The sequence below is a fragment of the Rattus rattus genome, chromosome 5, assembly GCF_011064425.1.
Source record: "Rattus rattus isolate New Zealand chromosome 5, Rrattus_CSIRO_v1, whole genome shotgun sequence".
Taxonomy (NCBI): domain Eukaryota; kingdom Metazoa; phylum Chordata; class Mammalia; order Rodentia; family Muridae; genus Rattus; species Rattus rattus.
Genome location: NC_046158.1, coordinates 156,508,783 through 156,532,928, shown reverse-complemented (window position 1 = coordinate 156,532,928; position 24,146 = coordinate 156,508,783). Strand labels below are relative to the sequence as shown.

Here is a 24,146-nt window from a genome sequence, read left to right as displayed (position 1 = left end):
CACACAATACACCCACATATACATATAAACACATACATATATACACACATATATACATATATACACACATATACAAATATACATATATACACACCTATACACACATACATATATACACATATACACACATACATACATATACACACACATATAAATACACACACACATACTTGGATGTAGGTATCTGTGGACAGCAGAGGCATCTGGTCCCCTGAAGCTAGAATTAAAGGCACTTATGAGGTACTCAATGTGGGCACTGGGAACTGAACTCAGGTTCTCTGCAGGGACAGTGTGTGCTCCTAACTACCGAGCGAATTGCAAACCCAATTCTCATGTTTTAATTGTAATGAGATTGTTTAATGCCACACAGCACTCTACAATGTACAAGGTGATATTCTGAGACTAAGAAGTTTCTGGGTTGTTCTAGGAAGATGGAAATGAGGGACACCATCTTAGCCACCCAACACACGATGCTTAAGCACACTGGTTACAGTGAGATGTCTCGGTGGGTAACATGGGCACTCACAGGGCATGCTGACCCTCCAACCTTCATGAACATCAGATTCCTGGGGAGACAGACTACTAGGGGATTCCAGGCCACACTCCTAGGATTTCCAGGTCGGTGGGTGGGTTGGCTCCCATTGGCAATGCAGTGAATGAGCAAGCACTTGGTAGCACAACATGAGAAGCTTTGGTTGCTGCAAGCCTGAGGGCAGTCACAAAGGAGTGGGTGGGGCCACAGTCCCCTTAAAGTTCCAGGGAGGACCTTGGTCTCTGACTAATTGCTGTAATCTCTGGTTGAGTCCCCACACAGCCTCCTCTGTGTCCCTATTAATGAAAATGATTGGATGTAAGGCATGCTCAGCTAACTGGTGTCTCAGCCCCTGTTCTATTGCTGTGAAGAGACATCATGACTGTGGCAACTTTTGTTTTTAAGAGAGCATTCAGTTGGGCTGGCCTACAGTTTCAAGGGTTGGTACATTATCACATGTAGGAGAAAGTGGCAGACAGGGTACTAGAGAAGTAGTGGAGAACTACTTCCTGATCTGCAAAGAGAGAGGGAGGGAGGAAGGAAAGGGATAGCAAGAGGAGAGAGAGAGAGAGAGAGAAACTGGCCCTAGAATGAACTATTGAAACCTCAAAGCCTGTTTCCAGTGATACATTTCCTTCAACAAGGCCACAAGTCTTAATCCTTCTAATTCTACCAAACAGTTCCACTCTCTGGTGACTGAACATTCAAATATATGAGCCTATGGGGGGCATTCTTATTCAAACCACCACACCTGCGATGACATCATGTTGAGATTCCTAAATATACCTGCAAAGACCTTGTCTCTATACAGTATCACAGGTTACCAGAAGACGGTCCACTCTAGGGCCCTCTCTCCATTTCCCTGTAGAAGGTCTGGGATTGGACTCAGAGGCCAAGCTAGTTAAGTGAGCACCAGCAGCCAGGCAGGTCCCAGAGCTGAACATTATAAACCTCTGATTTTCAGATTGGGAAATCAAGACTGGGTCATCTAAGTAACCCTTTCGTAGCCAAATGCTCTCTGAGTCCTATGGCAGTTTTGGTTTGGCTTGTTCTGAGGTTCCCTGTCAGATTTTCAGGTTTGCTAGCAGAAATGGCGTGGTGATCCACCTTCATGTTGTGATGGTTTGTATATGCTCGGTACAGGGAGTGGCACTATTAGAAGGTGTATCCCTGTTGGAGTAGGGGTGGCCTCATTGGAATAGGAGTGTCACTGTGGGTGTGGGCTTTAAGACAGTTACCCTATTTTCATGGAAGTCAGTCTTTCACTAGCAGCCTTGAGATGGTGATGTAGAACTCTCGGCTCCTCCTGCACCAGGCCTGCCATCCTTCTACCTTGATGATAATGGACTGAACATCTGAACTTATAAGCCAGCCCCAATTAAATGCTGTCCTTTATAAGACTTGCATTGGTCATGGTGTCTGTTCACAGCATTAAATCCCTGAGACAATTGTCAACCTAACAGGATTTGAAATCACCTAGGAGGCACTTCTAGGTGTGTTTCCAGATAGGCTCTGATGAGGAAGGAAGCTCCATCCTACATGTGGGCAGAAAACCAAAGAGCTGGGGTTCTGAGTCCAATACAAAGGAGAAAAAGAAAATGGTAGCTGAACTCTGGCTGTTCCCAGCCTCTGCCCCTGTCCCAAGCCTCCCCCTTCACAGTAGATTACATTCCTTTGACAGTGACCAAGACAAACCTTTCCTTTTAAGTTGCGTTTTGTTGGGAACCTGGTTCCAATGATGAGAAAAGCAAGCCACTCAGAAACAATAGAGGAAAACAAGTTGGGTATCTTGACCAAATGGCCATCGTCCTTCCAAACTGGTTTGTGGAAGGAATTTGGGAAAATGTGGAGCTGTGGGCTAGAGAAGTCACAGATGTCTGTATGTGCAGAGCTTGGTGGTCCTTTGCGGTGAGCATTTGGAAGAATAGCCTGCTAGAAGCCAACGGGAAAGGACAGGCTGGACCAGGCTAGAGGTCATTCCGCCATAGAATCTAGTTATATTTGCCCACGCCTCATATGTTGAGTGAGACTAGACTGGAAAGCAATAGCTGAGACTGTCAGAGGAAACATGGTGCAGCTACAGCTCGCTGCTCTTGGTCAGAGGTACAGCGGTAAAGAGACATGAGATGGGAAACTGTTCAGCTTGGAGAGGAAGAGAGTGAGAGCAAATTCAAAGGTACAACCACAGTGGTGTGGACGAAGCAATTGTCATCATTAATAAGATTAGTGTGCCCTAAAAGAAACCTTTCAGAGATGGGTAGATGGCTCCTCAGACAGGTGGTTGCCTCATGAGCCTGAGGACCTTAGTTGAGACCCTCAGCACCCACAGCAAAGCTGACTCGGCAGCACAAACCTGTAATCCTAGCACTCAGGGGAGGGGCAGAGACAGCCAAACTAGTGAGAGAATACCTCACAAAAATATGATAGGGAACAGACACCTTTAACCCCCGCACTGAGGACACAGGGTCAGATGGATCTCTGTGAGTTCAATGCCAACCTGGTCTACATGCCAACTTCCAGGCCTGTCAGGGATAAACAGTGAGACCCTGCCTCAGAAACTTTTTGAAGTGTTTATCAGTGAGAAAATTAGTCCACACATTTGCTGGGTGGGAAAGTTCACGCCCTCGATTACAGTAATAGGGAGGCAGAGGCAGGAGGATATCTGTGAGTTCCAGGCCAGTTCGGTCTACAGAGTGAGTTCTGAGATAGGTTGGGAAGGAGTGCCAAAGGAATTAATTAATTAATTAATATTTAAAAATAATGGCTCCTGATTGAGGAAGACACCTATTTCTGACTTCCAGTTTCCCCACACCTTTAGCCCCCTCTACTCTTTCTGCCAGAGCGTTTATGTGGACAACCCACAGTCCAACACATGTAAGCACCCTTCACACCTAAGACAATCAAATACTTCTCACTTTGTACTGCAATATGAGGGAAGGTATCTTCAAGGCTACCTTCCATCCATCAAGGGCTCCAGCTTGTGAAGATGTGACTTAGTTTAAAAGTAGAGATCCTGGAGTGTGAATCAGTCGAAGGGCTCCCTGCTTAAAAGCAACTAACAGCCTAGAGTGGTGTTTTCCCACGCTCAGCCAAGAAGGCACACGGGGGCCACTATAGCTCTGGGACTAGAGAGGGCTGGCAGCAGAATGTAACAGCACCATTTACATGGCATTGGTGTGCAGACATGCAGAATGTAAGGGTTAGAGGGTCATGGAGGCTGGCACTAATGTTCCAGAAAGCTGCTGGCTTCAGGCAACATGTGACAGGGCTGAGTTCCCCACAGCGAGGCCATGGGAGGGCATTATACAAATCTGTGACAGTTGCAATAACCATTTGAGGACCGAGAGATGTCCAAGGACAAAAGCTGCAGGTGAGGACTGAATCCAGCTCCCCCTGAAGAAGAAGGAGGAGGAGGAGGAGGAAGAGGAGGAGGAGGAGGAGGAAGAGGAGGAGGAGAAGAAGAAGAAGAAGAAGAAGAAGCAGAAGCAGAAGCAGAAGCAGAAGAAGCAGCAGAAGAAGAAGCAGAAGCAGAAGAAGCAGAAGCAGAAGCAGAAGCAGAAGCAGAAGCAGAAGCAGAAGCAGAAGCAGAAGCAGAAGCAGAAGCAGAAGCAGAAGCAGAAGAATGGAGCTGCATGACATGGTGTTTTCCCTGCTGTGTCTCCGTCTCGCTTTGCCCCCACCCCCTTTCCTTGTTAGTTTCTCATCTGCCCCTTTTAGAATGGAAATGTTTACTCTGTGCATGTGTTAGAAAAGGGTGAATTAGCGTTTGTCTTTGTTTAATTTATAGTAGTCCACAGCGAAGAGATCAGCTTGATTCTCAAAAGACTTTAGACAGCATTTTCAGGCTGTTAAAAGTTCTCAGAAAGACTGTGGTGTTTTAGACTTCTGGTATGAGACACCTAATGGCCTGTGGGAACCAGAGATGGATTGTTATTTTATAAAGTAATATATCTGGGTGTCAGGTTGACAAAGGGGTGGGCCCATGGAGGTTAATTTTGATTGCCTACTTGGTTGGGTTATAAAACATGTGGGGCCATTCATGAGGTTCGCCTGTGGATGTGCCTGTAGAGGAATTTCCAGAGTGTTAAATGTGAGGGTAAAGCACACCCCGAGCATGGGTCGATTTATCTCCTGAGCTGGGTCTTTAGTAACGAGGGAAAGTGGGAGAAAGTTAGCTGAGCGCTGGCAGTCTTCTGTCTCTACTTGATCGGCAACTATGGACCAAGCGACCCAGGCCATCATGATGTCAGACTGCATTCCCTGTGAATCAAAACGATTCCTTCCTCTATCAAGATAGACTGTGTCAGGTACATGGTCACCTCGGTAAGATCAGTCACTCTGACCAGGGTCAGACACACTCATGTTTGGGTAGCACAGACGAGAGACCAGCGCTGCTTCTGATCGGGCACCTGAGGCGGTGGTGGCTCTATTTCCTCCAGGCTCCTGGAACAGCCAGGAAGGAAGCCTTGGTGTATTCAGAGACACCGGGAGAGGGATCCACGCCCAGGACAAACACAATGCCCACATTCTAGGGCTGGAAGTTTCAAGTGGAACAGGCACTCTCTGGGGGCAAAGGGGAGGACAAACGCCTGTGGCTGGTCTGTACCACTCTCCTCGACAGGGAGCACCCAAGCGCCACAAGGATCATCTGACTGTTAGCAAGGTACAGGCATCCCTGGAGTGCCTGTGGATATTCATCTGTCTCTTAAGGCTTACCTTAATCCTCCCTAAATCCCCACACACTGTCAGTAAGGAAACACAAGTGAATACGAAGGAGGGAAGGAGGCCAAGTTAAAGCAGTCGGATGGGAAGTCCTGTAGCTGTTTGGCAGGGTCTGCCTTCAGACATCCCCATGACGGGTCTCCTCTCAGCTGGCTACTGGGATGCAGCTGTCCTTCTGAGTCTGAATTATGGACACTGGGCAAAGCAGGAGACTGCATTGTGTGGGCGTGCAGGGCAGCGTAGACTGAGAAGAATTGGACAGTTGTAAAAGGCTGAAGCTACCTTTTCACGGAACGCTCTCTGGCAGTGGTGGCTCACCGCCTCAGTTTCCCCCATAGGCAGGCTGACGAGAGCTACTGCTGGGTGCAGGGAGCTCAACAAGTCCTCGTAGGTGGCAGCCGGGGAGACTCCCAGAAGTGGCTGTTGTGTCCTGGCCCTCTGCACAGGGTATGCTGAGATAAGAGGGAAGCTCTTGGCTACACTGAAGACTTTGGAAGATCATGGATTGTGTAGAGAGCCACTGCCATCACAGACTGTCTTAAATCGGATGAGAGGCAGAGCACAGTGAAGCCTGCCTGGATCAGGTATGGTGCCTCCTGGCTGGGAATGGAGGGAAACAATGGCTACTGTAAACCGGAAAATTCTCCCCCGATCCCTCAGGAGGAGGCGGTCTGTCACCTTCGTTTCAGCCCACCGAAGCCCATGGCCACCTCCGGACACTCAGAACTGTTGGCTGCTAAACTCCACATCTATGCAAACTGTCTTACCATAAGGACCGTGTAATCTGTAAACCGGGGGGTGGGGGTTCGGGGGGGGGGTCTATAGAGCCTAAGTCTGTGGCCTGCAACCTGAGCCATCCCTTAGCACCACCTGAAATCTGTGGGTACCGAAGCAGAATCACACAAGGAGACACAGGCACAAGACACATCCTCTAGACACCGGATGCCCCCCCACCCTTGACCCCTGAGGGGGCATTGGAAGGAAATGGCCTTTGGGGAAACAGCTTAGTCACAGATAGCCAAGGGCCTTGTTCTGCGTAAGTTTGTGGTGGTGGTGAGGGGGCCTGGGGCTTTGCAAAGGCTGGTCAAATGCTTTCCCCGGGAGCTATAACTACAATCCCCTGTTCTCTTTAAAGTTTTTGTTTATTTTTACATATGTATGTGTATGTTGTATATGCACGTATGGGGTGAGTGCCCTCAGGGACCGGAAGAGGGCATCAACTCCTCCGGAACTGCAGTTATAGGCGGTTGTGAGTTGCCTGTAGTGGTTTAAATAAGAATGGTCCCCAAGGCTCACAGAGTCCAAAGCCTAGTCAGCAAGGAGTGGAACTCTTTGATAGGGTTGGAAGGATTTGGAGGTGTGGCCTCGTTGGAGGAAGTGTGCCACTGGAAGTGGGGGCTTAAAGTTTCGGAATCGAAAGCCAGGACCAGTGTCTGCCTCTCTCTGCCTACGGATCCGGACATAGCTCTCAGCTCCAGTGCCTGCCCATGTGCCGCCATCTTCCCCGTCATGGCGAGAATGGACTAAATTTCTGAAGCTCTGAGCGAGTCCCCAGTTAAGTGCTTTCTATTATTCCTTTGTGCACGGCATCCCTTCACAGAAGAGTGGCTAAGACACTGACCAACAAGGGTGCTAGGAAGCGTGCTAACTGGTGACCACTGGGAGAGCAGAAAGCACTCCTGACCACCCTGGTCTGCCCCGACTCACCCCCTGTCCTGAGTAAGAACATGGAAGACAACAAATGCTCGTGAGGAAGTGGGGAATTCTTTTCTGATGGTGGGGTGCAAACTGGTGTGGCAATTTCGGAAGTAAGATGGAGGTTTTCCAGAAAACTAAAAATGGAACTGGCATGACCCAGAGATACCGTGGCTGGGCATAAGTCCAAGGGTCTACATCCAATGTAGAGATGCTCCCGGAGCCATTGCTTCTCTGCTCGTGATACCGAGGAGGCGAAGTCAGCCTAGATGTTCGTTCACAGAGCAGATCGTGAAAGTGCGGTGTGTGTGTGCACAATGGAAGTTTATTGGGCTATAAAGAGAAACGAAGCCATGAAGATTTCACAAAAGGACTGACGGATTTGGAAATCATTATGTTAAGTGGGGTGGCCAGTTTTCAGAAAGGCAAAGCCTTATGTTCCCTCTCACATGCAGATCTCAGCTCTTAATTGCTATGTGTGTGCGTCTGCGTGCATGTGTATGCGTAGAGGTTGCAAAAGCTGAAGGGAGGCCACAAGGGAAGAAAGTACTGAGGAAGAAGTGAGGTCACAGAATGACATGAAGAGGAACGGACCTCTCGGAGGTGAGGCAAGCAGGAAGAGCTCAACACAAATACATTTACATGCTAATTCACAGAAGCAAACACGCTGTAACCGGCTACCAGAAAGATGGCACGTTGACTGAAGTAGAATACTGATGTGGCAACACCAACCAAGCAGAGCTCCCAGGGAGTAAATCACTACCCAAAGACTACACACGGACTGACCCATGGCTCCAGTTGCATATGTTGCAGAGGATGGCCTTGTTGGGTACCAATGGGAGGATAACCCTTGGTTCTGCTAAGGCTGTACCCACCCCTCTGTGTAGGGAAATGTCAAGGTGGGGAGGCAGGAAGGGGAGGTGGTTGGGGAGGGGGAGCACCCTTATAGAAGAAGGGGGACGGGGATGGGATAGGAGGCTTACAGACAGGAAACTGGGAAAGGGACTAACATTTGAAATGTGAATAAAAAATATCCAATTAAAAAATTAAAGAAAAAAAAGAATACTGATGTGGACAGTACTGGAGGGTGCAGGAAGAGGGCAGCCCAGAGCCAGGGTTTGCAACACAGATCAGAGCCCCTCTAGGGATAAAGAAACAAGCAGATGCCCTGAGGGCACTCCAGGGGAACTTTATCACCCTCCACAGACACAAGCTTCTCTAGGCTCATGGCATTTTTTTATAGTGGAATTCACTCACAGGGAAAAAATTGCTCCGTTAAGAAGTCAGAATAATAGGCACATTCTTGGAAAAGACGAATGCCTGCCCGCTTGCTCTCACCTCCTGACTAGTTGTGCCATTTGCTAAACCACACTTCCAAGGGAGGGGGGATGGCGGAGAAGAGAGGGGGAGGGGCACCCGGCCTCACTCTCAATCCATATCCACTTGCAAATTTGGGGAATTCACAAAATTTTTGCATCCTGAAATTAAGGCCATGAAGGGTCAGGAGGAAACACCACAGGTGCCTGCGTATTACACGCAGTTTGTTTAGTCTGTATTTGTGAGGTTCGTTGTGATCTTTAGTGAAATGTACAAACCCAGCAGGGCAGAATTGGAAAAATCACTCTATCTGAAGAGAAACAGAACCTCCTCCAGTGTCTTGGTAGCTGATACGAAAGTCACGGTCTGGAGAGATGGCTCAGTGGGGAAGAGCATGGATCGCTCTTGGAGAGGACCATGGTTCCACTCCCAATTCCCAGCACCCACTTGGTGGCTCACATCTATCTAGAACTCCAATCCCAGGGCACCTGCTACCCTCTTCTGGCCTTCACAGGCACCAGGCATGCAGACGGTGCACACATGTACACGCAGGCAAAACAACGCCCGTGCACATACAAGTAAACATATACATACATATATATGTGCTACTGGTCAGAACAGATCCTGTACCCTGCTAGAGAAGGCAGCATGGGGGAACCTCATACAGAAGTTCACAAGGACTGGGTCTGGAGGAACCAGAGAAAAATCCTGGACCTTGGAGCTCTGTGATGCTTCAGATCGCACTGAGAGACTGGGATAGGGAGGCTCAACACCCAGCCAGGACCCCACGTCCCAACAGAAAGGACATGCATGTGGGGAGGTGAGGACTGTATGTCTGCAGGTCCTTCAAGAGATGTGTCAGGCAGTGGAACCCCAGGACCTTCATAGGAATCTGTGGTCAGCCTCCCTCCAGGCCCCTGGTGCCAGAGGTCACAATGTGATAGAAGAATGAGTGCTTGTATGCATAAACCCAGCCGGTAGCAGTGTGTTCAGGCTTCAAGCGCTGGCTAGACCTTCATCTATATCCTATTGTGCTATACGCCCAGTGCGGCAATCTGAAAGCCAGAGGAAAGCCCTGCCCGGGACCAGCACTTCAGAACCCCAGCTCTCCAATGTCAGAGCTGTCGAGACGAGTCCAGTGGTTCAAGGAGTTAGGTCTGAACGGGAACAATGCCACGGAGGGCTGCTGGCACGCAGTCTCTGAGCAGAGGGACCGTCAGCACATCTCCTGGTCACCCCCAGGGGCTCTGAGCATGTGGGGGATATAACTGTGCACACGCATTTCTGGAATCTGACATCACAGGGACATGAGAAGCAGGTAAGAAACACGGGGCTGGAAAATGGGAAGAAAAGCAACTCAGCCAGTCGGCTGCCCTGACTCTCAGTTCCTGATCTAGTAGCAGACTTTTGCAGACCCACTGAGATATCTGCAGAGGGCTACTCAGAAGCTGACGTCTTGTGGCCCTTTATTTTACTGTTCGATTAAAGACAGAGAGTCTTTGGTGTGTTCCCACACCTTGCATGGGACTGCTGTGCTAACCCTAGAAGCTACAAAGGATGCCAGTTTTTGATATCAGCATTGTCACGGGGAGTGGGGTGGGGGGGTAGAGGACAGTATGGAGGGAGCTGTGGTCCATGGTAGGGGGGCGTGGTAAAGAGCCACAGCCCCTCAATTGGGCCTTCATATCCTTATAGGCAGTGGGACTCTGTGATCCATCTCCCAAGACTGTCACTTCTGGACAGGGACAGAGGGACAGGTAGAAGAACACCAGGGTGTGTGCACTTTTTTCCTTGGCTGCCAGGACCCTCTCTCTGTGTGAACCACACACTGTTTCTCATCTCCCTGAGCCCAGCTCCCCTCTATCCTACAGAGTCCTGCTGCCTATTCTACACGGTAGCTTTGTATAAGACACTGTCAAAAAAAAAATCAGTGACTGATGCTGAAACTGGCCCTAAAGACAGTGTGGTCATTCTGGGGAGACCCTCTAGAATGACACCCAAGAGAAGCATGGTGTCTCCTTCTAATGACAACTTCCTCCGACTGTGGCCGGAGCAGCAAGCAAGGCAGCTTGGGGTCCAGGGCTGTTCCCCCTCAGCCTCATGGCCTTCTGCTCTTGTCAAGACTCATGTGTTGGTGAAGAATTTGAATGTACAGGGAAGACACCCAGCATAGCCTCTGCCCTTACAGGGTGCCAAGGATGCTCCTGGAGCCAGTATCTCCTGGAGGCTTGGGTGAAGGCCCCGTGCTGACACATTTAACGTATCTTTGTTCTTGGCTGGATGAGAACCCGAAGGGGGAGCTGTTTGTTTTAAATATCAAATATTTCCCGATGTGCCGCACATGCTCCCTGCACACCAGCGTGCCAGCAGGAAACGCCAAAGCACAAAGGAGCAGAGGCCAGGTCTCAGGCTGGGTGGAAGAGCCAGCCAGATACAGCAGCTCAAGTAGGGGGGCTTAACAGCTGGCGCCTACAGCTACTACTGCCCCTCCACTGGGGGGCGCTCTTAGTCAATGGGGCTGTCTCCAATTTACCTGTCTCACCTTTGCCATTCTGATAGTCACAAAAAGCTACTTGACCAGCAAGAACTACGTCTATATTCCAGACAGGGGGGAAAGGACCCAGGCATGGCCAAGTTAGTCTTTTTTTTTCTCTGTCACAATTCTTTTTTTAAATCTAGCCTTCCCAGAAGCCTAACCTAATTAAACACCACTGACCAGAAAGAGGCCATGTTGGCTTGTGGGTGTAAAAACCTATAGACATTTTAAATGAGGCCCACAGTCAGCCAAATAGCCACCCACAGAGATTGAGTAAGGAGAGCCATGGCCAGGCAGCCAAGAACACTGGCTGCTCTTGCAGAGGACCCAGATTCAGAACCAGGACCCACATGGTGACTGGTAATAGCCTGCATTTCAGTTCCAGGGAACCTGATGCCCTCTTCTGGCCTCCGTAGGCACTGCATGTATCTGGTGCACACACATTCACACAGGCAAACACATACACATAAAATTAAAATAAATCTTAATTTTTTTTTAAAGGAAGACAGCACCACTGGAACACAGTGCTTTCTGGGATTCAACCTTAGATTGACCCCAGGTGCCTTTCAGGACCTTTGCCCAGCTGTCCTCCCATAAGCATTTGGGTTAGGGGTCAGGCATAATGCTCAACTCTTAGAGGAGACAATGGATGGGGAGAGTTCAGGGTCATTCACAGCTACATGATGAGTCTGAGGCAAAGCTGGATTACAAGAGAACCAGAGGGAGGAAGTGAGAGAGAGAGAGAGAGAGAGAGAGAGAGAGAGAGAGAGAAATATTGATTGATTGATTGATTGATTGATTGATTCATGGCCTGCCTGCCTGCCCTCTTCAGGCACAGACCCCTAGCCTGGGAAAGCAGCATTTGCCAGGCACTAAGGGTATTTGCCTGGCATCTTTCCCTCCCTCCTTCCTAAAATGGGACCCTCAGTCCTTTCCCGAGACAACGGACTTAAAACAAGTATAACAGTGCATTTTGTGCAGCTCAGAACACCATGTGACCTGGTGTTAGCCAATGAGAACTCTTGCAGGAATTCTGAGAGAAAAAAAAAATGCTTTCCTGAGACAGGAAAGAAACACAGAGGGGGGTCTTCTGTTTCTTCCTTCCCTCCTGAACTCAGAGTCAACACACAAAACAGTAGCAGCAGGTCTAGAGCGACGTGGTGATAAAGTAGCGGTTTAGCAGAGTGGTAGGAGTAGAGATGAGGCGTAGATGAGGCGTCTGATCCGCTGCCCAATCCCTTGGCCATAATAGCTCAGCACCGTTGTGGTGTGAGTAAAATCAACCCCATTCATTTAAGGGTTTGTTAATTAGGTCTTAGCCTGTTGGCCAAGTATGCCTTAGAATAGAAAATACAGCGAAAGAACTGAGCAACAGGCCCGTTACCTCCGAAGCCCTCCCGGTTTATATAAGAGACATGGTTGGTTGAAAAGGAAGGTGTGGCCACTGCACAGACTGTCCCAGGCTAATAGACGATGGAGACCATGAAGAGATCTTTAAATGAAGTCACTCATGGCAAAGCCTTTCTTTCTAACTTCTTTGAACTCAGCACAGACTTGCTACTCAGCAAACAAGGCCTGGACTGAGAGTCACCTTTCTCCAAGACTGAGGAGAACCAACTCCCATATGCTTTACTCCTCCAAGACACCTAAACCTTCCCACCTGCAGGGTTCTCCCCCGTGAAATTAGACAGGGTAGACCAGACTCGGTCCTTCTTATGGGAAGACAACACGTGACATCACATTGGCCCCGCAGCCTTCTTGGGCAGGTTGACCATTAATAATTCACCCAGCAGAGAAAGAGACGCTGGCTTACGAACGTGCCCCAGCCTGACACAGGGTTCGGAGCAGGCTGCTTGACAGCCCTCAGAACCTGAGCGTCATATTTAGATATTGGCATCCGTCAATCACCATAAGTAAACTATTCTAAACTCAGAGCCAGGGCTGCACTGCAGATGACTTTCAGTGTTCACCAGCGGAGGCATCAGGAAGATACAAAGCCAAGTAGACCTGGAAGAGTGAGGACCCAAGGAGCATCCTGTCTTCTGTCCTTGGTGGTTCTGAACCTCCAAAGGGCGGCCATGTACACACTTGTTACCCTGTTGGGGAAAACTATTTTAAGCCTAATTAGCAGGATATTTTTTTAGAATGCAAATGCTTTTCATTTAGACATAAAACAAAATGCCACGACATTTCCTCCACCCATTTATCACAAACAAGTTAATTACTGTGTAACAAATCTCTCCCTGCTAGAATGTGGAGGTCCGGGCTGCCGGTGAGCTGACTCAGGCATTGGGAGGAAGCCACTGGGCGGCCGGTAATAGCTCATGGCGTGCTCACCGTAAAAACCACGACTGGGAAGCTCTGCTTGTCAAATTAAGTAAGGTTAAGCTCTCTCGCTCGGAATAACTCAATTATCAGTAGTCATTATCCATTTAGCACAGAACCTACCAGAAGCTCCGAGCTCTGGGCCTGTTCCTGACAGAGGCTTCCTTACTGTGCTCTCAGAGTGGCAAAGTTTTGTGCATAGCCAGCTGTTTCTGCAAGTCCTAGCTTGAGTGTGCCGCAGGCCTCTGTTCTCACCTCCATGGGTACAAAATTATTTCTAAGATGTAGAAACATCCTCACTCCTGATATCTTATACCTCAAACTCAAGAGGAAGAAAACAGGGAGCGAGCAGAGGGTGCGGTGGCCAGGGCTGTAACCCTCCACTGAACTTAAGCAGATGAGCAAAGACAGTTTAGGCCTGCTGTATGAAGTCCACCCAGAGCACATCAGTAAACCCAGGACTATACCCTTCCCACCTACCAAGACCAGAGCACACAGTAGGGCTGAGCCACACACGTGGTCATGATGGTAGTGAGATCTAGGAAGCATTGTAAAAATGTAGATATTTCTATATATCTGTTGCAGGCATTCCTTGTTACCAAATGGTACGTTTTCTCTCAAGTCCCTAGTCAGTGGGCGTGGCAAGACCTCCTTGTGCTTGTTAGGATTCCAGAGGCCTTGTGTTCCAGGGTCAGCGTAGGGGAGTCCAGAATGTAGCAATGGCAGGGAGAGCCACACTAGATGTGGGAAGGTGATCCCCCTCATCATAGTCCATATCAAAACACATACATAGCTCTTGGAGAGTCCTGTACACAGCTTCTCACTGAGGACCACCCCACGACCACTGCCTAAAGTGCTTCCTTCCTTTCTTTCTCTCTCTTTCTTTTTCTCTTTCTCTCTCTCTCTCTTTCTTTCTTTCTTTCCATTCTTTCTTATAATCAGCAATGATCAATGACTGCTGCTTCACAGTAAAAAAACAAAAACCAGGTAGGATAAGTTGGCCATTGTCTTTATTCACATAATGAGTAAGGAAGGAGAATCTGAAAGATTCCTGCTGGGAGGGGGCATAGCCAGCAGGCAGGACCAACCAGGCATTGCAGTGCGATGTCATCTGTGAAGTTCATACTCGAGGACCATACAACCATGCACACACACACACACACACACACACACACACACACACACACACACAGAGGAAAGAAAGAATAAACCTCACAATGCTGCAAGTCTGGGATTTTATATCAAGTGAGTTCACAGGCACTTTGGAGTCTGTGCAGACCATTGCTGCAGGGGGGATGTGCCTAGTCCCTGCTTTCAGTGTGCGGGGAGGAGCCTCCATGCACCTGTGCACACCTTCACAGAAGGCCGCTCTGTGTCTTAGAACCAAACCTTGGAGGAGTGGGGGGGGGGGTGTCAACAGCCTTAGGACTTTGGAGCCAATGTGGAAATTCACCTTTTATACCTGGTTGAAAGCCCACTTCCCCTGACTCCATGAAAACTTCTAGGCTTCTGAGGCCAAGAGCAAGAGCTCCTAGACTCTGAATCCCCAGAACCCAGCCTCTTATCTCTATGAAACCAAAAAGGTTTAATTAGTTTGTCTGTAAAAGGAAAACAGATAGATTCGCAATGAGTTTTCCAGCCATCTACTTCCTCTGCCCCTTGCACAGTGCCATCCCAGAAGCTCGCGGATGCCGCTTCCCGTGGGTTTTCCTGACGTTGGAGGTGCATCCATGAAAGCCACATGCCACGTTTGTGAGCAGAACGTCTGTGGGCTTATTTACCAAGCTCCCAACAACATCGTCTGCTTTGTCACGCATTTCAAAGTGGGGATAATTTAAGAGTCCTGCATTTCATACATAAAAATACTCAGTGAGGAAGTCTCCCTGCACAGCACTGGGTGACGGTGTTCCACCCAAATCCTCATTTGTCGCACAGGAAATGATTCACCTCAGTCCAAAATGACAGGCAGGCCTTCCAAATCATTCACCACATGCAAAGAGCCTCTCGGTTGGCCCACTGGAACCTCATCGATTCCACAGCCATCTCTCTGCAGGGAGCAGTGCTCCAAGGCCAGCCAAGCCTTCAGCTTCACCCCTCCACCCCTCACACACCCCACACTACCTTTGAGTAGTTTCTCTCCTTCCACGACATTCGGGGAGATCAACGCAGTGTAGCCTTCTTCGGAGAAGCCAGCCTTGCAGGCCTCTCTGACTGTAAGATCCTCATGGTGGGCCTGGGGATGGAAAGGAGACTGTGAAACCAATATAAGTTCACGGAAATTTAGTCCGACCTACATTTGTGATGGCCACCTCACAAGCCTCTGCTGAGGAGCACAGATAAAGCACCATCTCCACCCAGAGGTGGTATGGGGATCCTCAGGTCTCTGGGGGAACTTCAGGTTGTATTGGTCCAGGCTTGGGGGAGCTTCCTGAACTGGAAATCTGTACCTACTTCTATGGGAAGCACAGGGTCAGCTGATGCTTAGACCAAGTACCAGAGGAGCCTTACTGGCAAATGGCTGGGGGGAAAGGCAGAGGTGCCCAGGAGAGGGGGGTGAGCAGCAGCAGCTACAGCAACAAGAGCAGCAGCAGCAGCTACGGCAACAAGAGCAGCAGCAGCAGCTACAATAACAAGAGCAGCAGCAGCAGCAGCAGCCCCAGCAGCAGCAGCAGCAACAGGAGGAGGTATTTGTCACCAGCTGTTCACCCAACCACAGGCAAAGCCAGGCCTGGGGAGAGCAAGGGAACTCTGCTGAGAGACCTCTCTCCAGGCTGCAGAGCTCTGCCTTTAGGCTAGGTGAGGAGGAGGAGGAAGCCTCCCTCTGCAGGCCACAGGGGTGGAGTTCCAAGAAAGGGAGCAGGCAAATTCAGTGATTCCAGGGCTGTTTCCAAGCTGAGCGGAGAGTGACCAGTTCTGCCACTAGGCTGCAAGGAGGCAAGGTGCTCCTGTATGCGTTTGCGTGCGTGCCTCTGTGTGTGTGTGTGTGTGTGTGTGTGTGTGTGTGTGTGAAGTTCACCCACCCAATGTCCTGGATTCTTGCTCACTCTGAAGCCCCCATTTAAAGCCTAGTCGAGAGAAAAGGCTCCCCTAACAGACCAGAAGGGCTTTCTTTCTGTTCCTCTGGAGTCTACATCTGTAGGGAAGGGAAGGCAATGGGCAATGGGCATGGGGTTCCACCCAAGCTGCCAGGAATCAAGGGAGATAGCGGGTGTCCCCACTAATCCACTCCACTAAGGAGGAGAAGGCGCACCAGGCTCCTGATTCCTGGTGAGCAAGCTCCAGGAGACGCGGGCGCAACCAGCACCCCGCAGTCTCAGCTTCTCGGGCCGCCGGAGCGGAACGCGCCTCCCTGCCGGCCGAGTCCTCCAGCTGCGCGCAACAGCTCCTCCCGGGTTTGGCTGGGAGGCCACCCGCAGCTTGCAGCCTGTAGCTCGGGCTCAGATACCCGGCCCTGGAGGCTAGGAGAGGGAGGGCCGGGTCGGGGATCTTCCCTGGGCCAAGCTCAGAATGGCATCCGATTCTTGGGGACCGCAGCTCCGAAATGCACTTGCAGCCCGCGGGAGGCAAAAGTCGGCCGGGAAAGTTTCTGTCCCCCCGGGGCGTGTTCCCCGCGCAGGGCGATGGTCCGGTGGCCTCGAAGCAGCCGGTCGTCAGCCCTGGTTCATCGCAGAGATTACCTCGGCATGGCAGCGAGCAGGCCACCGGACCGATCGGCCACGAGAGGGGGTTCGGGCCACTCGGTCTCCGCCCAGGGTCGCTGCGGGAGCTGCCGCTGAGCCGTGCGGAGGCTCCGCAGCCAGCCGAAGTCAACCGGCAGAGCCGGCTGGGGACCGCGCAGAGACCGTGCAGAGACAGCGCGGGTGACCAGCTCCAGTCCCTGGGCTCAGTGCCTTGCGCTCCCGCTACGCCCTTCTTCCGATACCCCTCTAAGTCGGGAAGACCTGCCAGACCCCGCTGCTACAGCCCCGCGCCCCTTAGTCGCCTCCGCCTCCCACCGCAGCCGAGCTCCGCGGCACCCACGGGACCCGGGCGAGCGCCCCGCGCAGCCGATCCGACCCCGGCAAGCGACTGGAACTCGGGATGCGCGGCTGCCGGGCGGTGGAGGCGAGTACTACACTACGGAGGGCGGCCCCGGAGCGCAGATCGGGCAACGAGATGGCACCCGGGGTCCCGCCCGCTCAGCCCCGCGGCTTCGAGCTCCGATAGCAGGCGGCTTCGCGCAGCGCGGGCGGCGGGTTGAGAAGACCGGGAGAGAGCAGCTAGCCCCACGGGTTCCCAGACCGCCCGCGAACGGAGAGGCGGTAACTTACCCGGAGCGCGCCCGAGAGCCCGAGCAGAAGCAGCGGCAGCACCGAGCCCGTGGTCATCGTCCCCGCCGCGCCGCCCCGGCGCTCGCCCGGTGCCCGGCTTCCCTCGCCGCGGCGATGCTCCGCCCGCGCCCGCCCTGCTGCTCCCCGCGCTCGCCGCCCGGGCTCCGGAGCCAGGCCAAGTGGGCCGGCGGCGCGCTCCCTCCGGCCGGTGCGTCCGCCGGCCTCGCAGCCGCCAGCGCCTCTGTTCCGCGCGCTCGGAACTGCAGGTGAAGCCGTGCGGCCGCCCCGCCGAGGCCCCGCCCCTCCGGCCGGGCCTGACGCGGGCCTTAAAGGAGCCGCTCCCGTGCCCACTGGCTCAGCCGCCTGGCCTGGTCGCTCGCTGGCCCTGTGGCCTCAGGCCCTCGGGACAACTAAAGGCTCGTTTGGGGAGAAGAATTCCAGACACTTGATTTCTAGGAGCAAAGACGGTGTGGACTGAAAAAGACTGTCGTCTCTGCCCAACAAGTTAGATGTCTTTTGTAGATTGTGGTGCCCCCTCCTTGTGATCACACTGTGAACCTTGGTCAAGTTCTTTTCAGAGCCCGCAGTGAAGAGTGGACACTTCCTTCAGCCCCGTGTCATCTAAATCTCTAGACACAGGGCTTTGCGATGGCCTCCAGCCTCCTGAGCCGCTCAGGGGTCAGAAGAGAGTGAGAGGGGAATGGTCATTCTCCAGCTGGCCCCGCTCTGGCTGACCCTTTATAGTGTGGGCCTGGCTCTGGCTACCCTCCAACGTTTGGGAGGATCCCTGCCCATTCCTGTTTATGTGCCAAAATGTAGTTAGGGTCTTCTGTGAAGGAAAGGAAGAAATCAGAGGCCCCGGAAGGAAGGGACTCCAGCAGGCAGAGCTGTCAGGAGCCGTCAGCTCACTGGGCAGGCTAGCTCCATTTGCTTCGCATGGGCAATTTCCAGCCCTGACTGCAGGCATTTCGTTAGGCATCATAGCGCTCCCGCGGAAAAATAAGGGCAGCTTGGACTGTGAGTGAAGGCTTCCCCATCCTTCCTTTGGCTAAGCAATGTACAGAAAAGTGGAACGAACGTTTGCTCAGATGTTTTTCAAACGTTCTTTGTCTCTCTTCTGAGGGGATCTGTGTCCAGAATACAATAGTTCTGGTTTGAGGAGAGTGAGTGAAATTGCCCCAAGGTCAGAATCAGCGTGGACAGAGAGACCCCCTATCCCCCACGACATAGATGGCACCCTAGGCTGTTGGTTGGTCTACTGGCTCACACTCAAGCCATGGAAAGCCCGGTATGGGACAACCCAGAGTGCACAGTGGACTCTGTCCAGGGGTACGTGACTGTGTTTAGCTTGTACCACCAAGCATCTAAACACCAAGTCTGTGGCAGCCGGGCCCTATGCCACAGCCTGTCCCGATGCTTTCCTGCCAAGGAATGAGGGACACCACTAACTTAGTGTGGCTGGCTGAGTCGTCTACTGTGTGGCCTTCTCTGGGGAAACAAAGAAACATTCACTCTAGAGAGAGAGAGGTGCCCAGACCAAAGCAAGACTCGAGTACAGCTTGGTGAGCTTATTGGGGTGGTTTGAAGGAATATGGAGACCTGGAGGAGACAGTGACTCTGTAAACTCAGACACAATGCACAGCCAGGGGGAGATGGGAGCAAATCCTTCTGGAGAGTTCTGTTCCGCCTCCAGGGCATGTCCCTTAAAGAGATGCCTCCCTCCTGAACACTCTTCTTCCTGGCCAGGTAACATCAACTCCCTGAGCCCTTCTCTCCTCTTGTTGTATTGAGATGCCACCATGGGGGCCACTCTGTGTTCTTAGTAGGCCTAGGCTTAAGGCAACAGGTAGTCACCTGGAAGAACCCCTCGTCTCTCCAGCTTAGTTCTAGGAAGGCAATCATGTCATCTTGAGGGGCAAGCCATGACTCTGAGGAAGCAGGAGGGTCCTTGGCACGTCTCGCGGTTGCCTGTAGGTAAGTATCAGAGAGCTGTGGCCCTCCAGGCATCCACTGTGACTTCCTGACAGAGCTTACCATCCTAGCATTAACCAGCCCTACTGTGAGTGCGGGAGCATTGAATAAGTTAGTCTGCCCCAGGTGTGCAGCTGTAAGGTTCCCCGTTATACAGCCAGGCAGAGGGAAGCCTAGAGACGTCACACACCCAAACCTGGCTACCAGCATTAGCACACAGACTCCGGGACTCCTGGCATGGGCAGTGTTCCCCAAACTTACTTACTCAAGGAGTCGGCTTAGGCGTCTTACAGGAATCCATGCCTTCCAGAACATGGCTCGGAAGCGTTGCAGTAACCCATGCGAGTCCAGCAGAGAGCATTGCTTTGTCAGGCTTGTTCCGAGTGAAGCCAAGAGGGCGTGCTGAGACAGGCAAACACAAAGCGGCTCTTCCCAGGGACGGCCTAGGCTGTCTCCTGTGATCTGGCCGCATGACCAAGGCAGTGTGGTTAAAAATATGAGTTCTTGGGCCCCTCACCCACTATTCCTTACTGAAATCCATAGGATAACACACACGCGCGTGCACACAGCACACACACATGCGCGCGCACACACACACACATATACTGGCACACACACACACTCATACAAACACTCACAAATACGAACTCCCCACAATCAATCTCTCTCTCTCTCTCTCTCTCTCTCTCTCTCTCTCTCACACACACACACACACACAAACACAAACACACACACACAAACAAAACCACACACACACACACACATGCACACACACACATGGACAACCTCCCTACATTCCCTACGTGTTCACACACACTCATACATACATTCACACAAACTCACACATGGACCCTCCCCATACTCACACACACACACACACATTCTCTCTCACACATATTCACATGCAGGAACCCTCTACACTCACACATGCACATGCTCACACACACACTCACACACACACTCACTGCCACTCTGCAGTTCTCCTTCTCAGGAGGAAATATGCACATCCCTAGTGAAAATGCAGATTCTCAAGCTCTGTCTGAAGCAAACAACTCTGCCTTTTCCTTCCCCTCCCTCCTTCCTTCCTCCCTCCCTCCTTTCCTCCCCCTCCCCTCCCTCTCCCTCCCTCCTTTCCTTTCTCCCTCCCTATTTTTTCCTTTTTAAGGCCCATGTTGGCTTCAACCTGACAGCAATCCTCATGCCTCAGCCTCCTAGGTGTGAGGCTTATAGGAATTGACCAATATTACCTTTTCCTTAAGCTCTTCTCTGTCTTTTGATGCCCATACTAAAATCTATAGAAAAACTCTTTCCATTTATTTATTTATTTATTTATTTTTATTTATTTCCAAATGCTATTCCCCTTTTGAGCCCCCTTTGTAGAGTTCCTCCCCCATCCCTCTTTCCCCTCACCTCTGAGAGAGCAGTCCCCCTCCATATCCAGTATCCCACAACCCTGGTGCATCAAGTCTCTGCAGGAATAGGCGCATCCTCTCCCACTGAGGTCAGACAGCCTGGCTACAGGAAAGGGATCCACAGGCAGGCAACAGAGTCCAAGTCAGAGGCACCCCCTGCTCCAGTTGTTGGGGGACCCATGTGAAGACCAAGCTGCACATCCTGCTGCATATTGTAGGGAACCTACATCCACGCATGCTTTTGTCTGGTGACTCAGTCTCTGTGAGCCCCATGGGCCCTGGTTAGGGCCTCTGTAGGACCTTCCATCTTTACTTCATACAAAGACAGGAGGAAGAGCCTGGTGCCACCAATGCCGTGCAGGGAATAGGTCCCTGCCTTTAGCAGCCACCCTTGTGACAGCAACACACACAGCATTTGAACCGTAGACATTGATCCCATAGGCATTGCTTCCTGAGCAGGGCCCTAGACCAACAAGCCTTAGGAAATGCTGCTTCCTGGGCCTTGGGTCTGGTGCCTGGGGGTCTGTGGGTAAAGGAAGAGACTCTGGCCTACCCCTGCCTGCCAGTTCTGCATGGGGCAGCCACTGAGACCTGGAACTTCAAAGTCTAGTTCGAGGGCCCTAGAAGGAAGTGTGATTTTGCTCCAAAGAGAACTTATGAAAAGGCACCAGGGAATGGGTGTCAGAGTGGCTGATTTCCACACATGTAAAACTGTGGATGCTTGCAAGCAGGGAAATCTTCTACACCTCCCACTTGTTGGGGTATCTGGCAAGGGGTTCAGCTTCTACAAGTCAGATGCTTGCAGATCTCTGACTTCTCCTGGGTCTGTACTTTTGTACTCCCTACCGTGTGTGTGTGTGTGTGTGTGTGTGTGTGTGTGTGTGTGTGTGTGTGTGTGTGTATGTACATACATGATCATGCTGGTCATGCAGGTGCATATGCATGTATTTGCATGTGTGTATGTATGTGTGTGTATGTGTGTGTACGTGTGTATGTGTGTGGGGGTATGTGTATGTGGGAGGGTGTATATGTACAGGGTCATGTAGATATATATGCATATATGTATGTGTATGTGAATGTGTATGTGTGTCTGTTTGTAAGTGTGTGTATGTATGGGTGTGTATGTGTGGGTGTACGTGTGTATATATATGTGTGTATATGTGTATGTGTGTGTATGTGTGTACATGGTGATGCAAGTGCATGTATAAGTGCATGTGTAAGTGCATATGCATGTGCATGTGTGAGTGTGTACATGCTCACGTAGGTACATATTCATGTATGTGTGGGTGTGAGAAAACGCACATGGGTGGAAACCAGAGGTTGACTCCAGTATCTTCCTCAATTGCTTTCAGGTTGTTGGTATCTCCAGGGTCTCTCACGGAACCTGGAGCTCACTGGTTCAAGCTAGCCTGGATGTCTGTCAGCAAGCCGCCGGTTTCCTTCTGTCTCTTCTCTCCAGTGTGTGTGTGTGTGTGTGTGTGTGTGTGTGTGTGTGTGTGTGTGTGTGTGTGTGTGTTTTATGGTTACAGGGGTGCACGCTGCCATGGGTGTCCTTTTAAGCAGGTGCTGGAGATCCAGACTCAGGTCCTCCTGCTCTGGTGGCAAGCACGTTAATGACTGAGCCATCTCTCCAGCTTGTTTATCTTTATCTTCTAGGCACCTCAGCATTAAAGGAAAAAGCTGTCTTGTAAAGAAGGCAGAGTTGGCAAAAGTTGTGCTCATAAAATGAAGCCAGGTCCTCGGGGGTGGGGGGGGAGATGGTTGGGAATATTTGAGGCAGGACGGGAAGGAATGGAATCTACCGGCTCCTGAGAGTCTCTTTGCGCAGAAGACAGAAGACCCTTAAGGGAAGAAGTAGGAGAGAGATGGAGTGGGCAGAGCACAAGTAGCAGCTGCCTCAAGCCTGCCATCTCTTACCAGCTTGGCCATGTTTCCCTGGGAGTCAGAGGGAGGAGGCTTCGCTGGACTGTTCGAGGTTTCCTGTCTCAGCCGCTCTTCCCCTTCAGTATCTGTTGTCACCCGCAGCCTGACAAGCCTTGCTCTACAAGCATGGAAACTGTACGCACTCCCGTGTCCTACAATAGACCTGAATATGTAGTGGGCTATCCTGGATCCATTGGTCAGACAGTCTCTCCATCACCTCCACTTCTGGCAATTCTCCTGCCTCAGCCTCCCCAGTGCCAGGGTTACAGACTGGTACCATTGTACCAGCCTGCTCCATGCTGAGCTCCTCCAACCAGAGGCAGTGGGACTTGGACCTGCTGCATGGCAGCTCGGATGCTTGGTGCAGAGATTGAAGGGAGCAAAGGATATGTAAACAAGTCTTGACTCCCAACCTCTCTCCCTTCAACCTGATTACAGCCAGGTCAGGCTCTGAAGCCTGCCAGGCCTCACTCTACCCCTCACCACACTCCCTCTGGCTGGCATTGCTCTTTCTCCTGGGGTAGAAAAGTATCTGGGAGGCCGTCATACCTTTCCCACACTCCGCACTGTAGCAGATACTGTGCATCTGCTCCACGGTCCCTCAAAGTGCATAGAAGACAGGATGCTCCCCCCATACCTCCGGCAGCCCTGATTTCTACCTGGCAGACACCTCCAGCAATAGAGTCTGTGCATGGCCACTCAGGCACACATCCCATCATTCCATTTTGCAGAGGAAGAAACCGAGGACTGAGGCTAGCCGAGGCACTCAGACTGGAGCCTCGTGGCGTCTCCATCTACTCCCTCGCCATTAGCCACAGCACTGGGAATGTTTGCTGGGTCCACGGGAAGGGATGAAGGGTGTCGGAAATGTGGAAGTGCCTGTGAAGTAGGATGGACAACTCTAAGGGGAAGAGTCAGAAGAAAGTGGTCAACGTGAGCAGCTGTCAGAGTGGAGGGGGTGGCTGGGGAGAGAGATGCAGTGGCCCTGGGACCTGTTTTGATGATGCTTTGCTTGTTGGGTTTGTGTCTGCTGTGGGAAAAGGGGGGTACCAGTGGCAGTATGGCCTTGCATTCCATCTGTCCAGCTGCTCAGCAGAAGAGATCAGGATGAATCACTGATGGATAGCATTGTCACACTCCTATGAGGGCAGGGACCCTCCCTCTCGGGAGTGTGGCTGTGCTACACTCGCTCCTTGTGATGATTTGTATATGCTTAGCCCAGAGAGTAGCACTATTTGGAGGTGTGGCCCTGTTGGAGTAGGTGTGGCCCTGTTGTAGTAGGTTGTTGGAGTAGGTGTGGCCTTGTTGGAGTGGGTGTGGCCTTGTTAGAGTAGGTGTGGCCTTGTTGGAGTGGGTGTGGCCTTGTTGGAGTAGGTGTGGCACTGTGGGTGTGGGCTTTAATA

The 24,146-nt window shown here is 51.4% G+C and overlaps 1 protein-coding gene across 1 annotated transcript in view; it reads right to left on the bottom strand.

Moving 5' to 3' along the window:
• Window positions 1-17,562, bottom strand: part of Cdh4 (cadherin 4) — a 471,463-nt gene extending 453,901 nt beyond the window's left edge. Inside the window, exons 1-2 of the mRNA XM_032904917.1 lie at window positions 17,438-17,562; window positions 15,249-15,360 (exon numbers count right to left, since the gene is read on the bottom strand). Coding sequence (XP_032760808.1) covers window positions 15,249-15,360; window positions 17,438-17,494 — 169 coding nt within the window. The 5' untranslated portion in view covers window positions 17,495-17,562. The remainder of the gene's footprint in view (window positions 1-15,248; window positions 15,361-17,437) is intronic.
• Between the last annotated feature and the right edge of the window lie 6,584 nt (window positions 17,563-24,146).